The sequence below is a fragment of the Oncorhynchus tshawytscha genome, linkage group LG21 (genome assembly GCF_018296145.1).
Source record: "Oncorhynchus tshawytscha isolate Ot180627B linkage group LG21, Otsh_v2.0, whole genome shotgun sequence".
In the NCBI taxonomy this organism is placed as follows: Eukaryota; Metazoa; Chordata; class Actinopteri; order Salmoniformes; family Salmonidae; genus Oncorhynchus; species Oncorhynchus tshawytscha.
The window spans coordinates 42403035-42408034 of NC_056449.1; the positions used below are offsets into that span (position 1 = coordinate 42403035).

General features: G+C 50.9%; 1 protein-coding gene across 1 annotated transcript in view; it reads left to right on the forward strand.

Moving 5' to 3' along the window:
* Positions 1-5000, forward strand: part of LOC121840362 (netrin receptor UNC5A-like) — a 140864-nt gene that overhangs the window by 74426 nt on the left and 61438 nt on the right. Inside the window, exon 6 of the mRNA XM_042303027.1 lies at positions 2454-2622. Coding sequence (XP_042158961.1) covers positions 2454-2622 — 169 coding nt within the window. The remainder of the gene's footprint in view (positions 1-2453; positions 2623-5000) is intronic.

Here is a 5000-nt window from a genome sequence, read left to right on the forward strand (position 1 = left end):
TTATTACCATCATACATCTAGATTTTAATAACGTACTTTATTTTTTACACTGCATGGCCTTGTTAATAACAATGATCAATGCAGCTCACAGTGACAGTACCAGTTAACCAGCTGCACTGATGTAAAGGTTGATGTCTCAGATTACCTAGACCTGTGATGTTAAAGTACCCCAGACCTCTAGATGTCTGATGTTAATGTAACATGTGTCAGATTATCTAGATGTGTCCCACCCCAGACCTCTCAACCTCTCTCCCACCCCAACCTCTCTCTCCCACCCAAACTCTCTCCCACCCCAACCTCTCTCTCCCACCCAAACTCTCTCCCACCCAAACCTCTCTCTCCCACCCCAACCTCTCTCTCTCACCCCAACCTCTCTCTCCCACCCCAACCTCTCTCTCTACCATTCCAACCTCTCTCTCCCACCCCAACCTCTCTCTCTCCCACCCCAACATCTCTCTCCCACCCAAACTCTCTCCCACCCAAACCTCTCTCTCCCACCCCAACCTCTCTCTCCCACCCCAACCTCTCTCTCCCACCCCAACCTCTCTCTCTACCATTCCAACCTCTCTCTCCCACCCCAACCTCTCTCTCCCCCCCAACCTCTCCCTCTACCATTCCAACCTCTCTCTCCCACCCCAACCTCTCTCTCCCACCCCAACCTCTCTCTCCCACCCCAACCTCTCTCTCTACCATTCCAACCTCTCTCTCCCACCCCCAACCTCTCTCTCCCACCCCAACCTCTCTCTCTACCATTCCAACCTCTCTCTCCCACCCCAACCTCTCTCTCCCACCCCAACCTCTCTCTCCCACCCCAACATCTCTCTCTCCCATTCCAACCTCTCTCTCTCTCCCATTCCAACCTCTCTCTCTCTCCCATTCCAAGCTCTCTCTCTCCCATTCCAACCCCTCTCTCCCACACCAACCTCTCTCTACCATTCCAACCTCTCTCTCCCATTCCAACCTCTCTCTACCATTCCAACTCTCTCTCCCATTCCAACCTCTCTCTCTCCCACCCCAACCTCTCACTCCCATTCCAACCTCTCCCACCTCAACCTCTCTCCAACACCAACCTCTCTCTCCGTCCCAACTCTCTTTCTACCATTCCAACCTCTCTCCCACCCCAAACCTCTCTCCCACCCCAACCTCTCTCTCTCTACCATTCCAACCTCTCTCTCCCACCCCAACCTCTCTCTCGCACCCCAACCTCTCTCTCTACCATTCCAACCTCTCTCTCCCACCCCAACCTCTCTCTACCATTCCAACCTCTCTCTCCCATTCCAACCTCTCTCTACCATTCCAACCTCTCCCACCCCAACCTCTCTCTCCCACCCCAACCTCTCTCTCCCACCCCAACCTCTCTCTCCCACCCCAACCTCTCTCTCCCACCCCAACCTCTCTCTCCCACCCAAACCTCTCTCTCCCACCCCAAACTCTCTCTCCCATTCCAACCTCTCTCTCTCCCACCCCAACCTCGCTCTCCCATTCCAACCTCTCTCTCTCCCACCCCAACCTCTCCCACCCCAACCTCTCTCTCCCACCCCACGCTCTCTCTCCCACCCCAACCTCTCTCTCCCACCCCAACCCCTCTCTCCAACCCCAACCCCTCTCTCCCACCCCAACCTCTCTCTCCCATTCCAACCTCTCGCTCCCACCCCAAACTCTCTCTCCCATTCCAACCTCTCTCTACCAGTTCAACCTCTCTCTCCCATTCCAACCTCTCTCTACCATTCCAACTCTCTCTCCTATTCCAACCTCTCTCCCACCCCAACCTCTCTCTCCCATTCCAACCTCTCTCTACCATTCCAATCTCTCTCCCATTCCAACTCTCTCTCCCATTCCAACCTCTCTCTCCCACCCCAACCTCTCTCCAACACCAACCTCTCTCTCCCGTCCCAACTCTCTTTCTACCATTCCAACCTCTCTCCCACCCCAAACCTCTCTCCCACCCCAACCTCTCTCTCCCATCCCAACTCTCTCTCTACCATTCCAACCTCTCTCTCCCATCCCAACTCTCTCTCTACCATTCCAACCTCTCTCCCACCCCAACCTCTCTCCAACACAAACCTCTCTCCCACCCCAACCTCTCTCCAACACCAACCTCTCCCACCCCAAACTCTCTCTCCCGTCCCAACTCTCTCTCTACCATTCCAACCTCTTTCCCACCCCAAACATCTCTCTCCCACCCCAACCTCTCTCCCACCCCAAACCTCTCTCCCACCCCAAACCTCTCTCCCACCTCAAACCTCTCTCCCACCCCAAACTCTAAACCAACCCCAACCCCAACTTCTTCCTCAACCCCTCAACACCCCCTCTCCTCCTACCCTCACCTAACCCTTCCCCACTACCCACCTACCAACCCTTCCTCCCTTCTCCCTTCTGCCACTACCGTCAACTAACCCCTCCTACCCTCTGCCTGCTCCCCATAACTCCTCCTCCTCTCTCCACCCATGCAGGTTACCCCTGGCGGGCTGCCAGACCCTGCTTAGTCCCATAGTGAGCTGTGGTCCTCCAGGGGTGGTTCTGACGCGGCCCACAATTCTTAGCATGGACCATTGTTCTGACGCCTGTCCTGAGAACTGGGCCATCAGGCTGAAGAAACAGAACTACGAAGGCGTCTGGGAGGTGAGAACAGATGACTGTAGACAACAGAGAAACAACACAATGTGATGGGAATACACTATAGGAGACTATTTGGTCAACGTCTATGACCCTACACACACATACGAACACACACACACGCACACACACACACACACACACACACACACACGCACACACACACACACACACACACACACACACACACACACACACACACACACACACACACGTGAGAGGATCTGGATTATAGCTAGAGTACATTATTTTATTTTAGTCCTTTTGCAGGCTTTTGTTCCAGCCCTACTAACACAGCTGATTCAACTGATAATGGTCTGGATTTAAACCCAGAGCTACTGTGTCTATCCCTGGTGTTGACAAAACATCCAATCACAGCCAGCCGTCACCGGGAACCCCATAGGAAGGTGCACAATTGTCATCATCCAATGGTAGGGGAGGATTTTACAAAGGGGGGCTTACCTTTGCTCATCATGCTCTAGAAACATCTTGTGGTAGGGGAGGATTTTACCAAGGGGGCTTACCTTTGCTCATCATGCTCTAGAAACATCTTGTGGTAGGGGAGGATTTTACCAAGGGGGCTTACCTTTGCTCATCATGCTCTAGAATCATCTTGTGGTAGGGGAGGATTTTACCAAGGGGGCTTACCTTTGCTCATCATGCTCTAGAAACATCTTGTGGTAGGGGAGGATTTTACAAAGGGGGCTTACCTTTGCTCATCGCGCTCTAGAAACGTCTTGTGGTAGGGCCTTTTCGCCTGCAAGCTAACTTCCGTTGTCAGTCTAACAGTGTTTCCTCCTAATCACATTGGTGTGGGTGACTTCCGGGCAATTTGATATCGATAGTAGTGTGGCCAGGCAGGTCATGTTTCAGAGGACGCATGACTCGAATTTTGCCTCCTCGGAGCCCATTCGGGTAGTTGCAGCGATGAGCAAAGGATGGAATTCGGGGAGAAATTGGGGTAAACAACATTCGCCATGTGGCCGTACCATACTGAACACGCCTGATCTCGGGAACTAAGCAGGGTCGGGCCAGGTTAGTACTTGGATGGGAGACCTCCTGGGAATACCAGGTGCTGTAAGCAAAACTTTTCATTTAATTGTTTTTACTTTACTAAAGACCAATCATGCACAGTTATTCAAATGTATACCATACTATTGCAAAAGGAATTAAATTCTTTCTTCAAATGTCTCCTCTGTCACTTATATTGCAAAACAATTGGTAAACCCTGTGTTTCTGACCCCCCCCCGACACCAATTACAAAGAACCCTCTATACAGTACTGTCCCCTGGGCTACAGAGCAGTTCCCCTCTCTACTCTACCTGTAGACTACATTAGAAAGCAGTGCAGAGATCCAACCTCCCCTCACCTTCATATCAATAATTCAATGTCTGTGTGTCTGGTTAGGAATATTGTATGTCAGAGAGTAGTGACAGAGAGAGGAAGAGAGGTAGAGAGAGAGAGGTAGAGAGAGAGAGGTAGAGAGAGAGGTAGAGAGAGAGAGGTAGAGAGAGAGGTAGAGAGAGAGGGAGAGAGAGAGAGAGAGGTAGAAAGAGAGAGGTAGAGAGAGAGAGGTAGAGAGAGAGAGGTAGAGAGAGAGAGGTAGAGGGAGGGAGGGAGGGGGAGGGAGGGAGGGAGGGAGGGAGGGAGGGAGGGAGGGAGGGAGGGAGGGAGGGAGGGAGGGAGGGAGGGAGGGAGGGAGGGAGGGAGGGAGGGAGAAGAGAGATGGGGAGGGGGACAGAGGGAGAGAGAGAGAGGTAGAGCAAGAGAGAGAGATGGGGGGAGGGAAGGAGGGAGAGAAAGAGAGGTAGAGCGAGAGAAGAGAAGACAGGCTATGTGCACACAAAATGAGGTGGAAACTGATGAGCTGCACTTCCTAACCTCCTGCCAAATGTAAGACCATATTAGAGACACATATTTTCCACTGATTACACAGACCCACGAAGAATTCGAAAACAAACCCAATTTTGATAGCAGCAAGATATGTGACCTGTTGCCACGAGAAAAGGGCAACCAGTGAAGAACAAACACCGTTGTAAATACAACCCATAATTATGAATATTTATATTCCCTTTTGTACTTTAACTATTTTCACATCATTACAACACCGTATATAGACATAAAATGACATTTGAAATGTATTTATTCTTTTGGAACTTTTGTGAGTGTAATGTTTACTTTTAAAAGTTATTGTTTATTTCCCATTTGTTTGTTATCCACTTCACTTGGTAACGTGTGTTTTCCATGACAATATCGCCCTTACATTCAGACAGACAGACAGACAGACAGACAGACATTCAGACATTCAGACAGACAGACAGACAGACAGACAGACAGACAGACAGACAGACAGACAGACAGACAGACAGACAGACAGACAGACA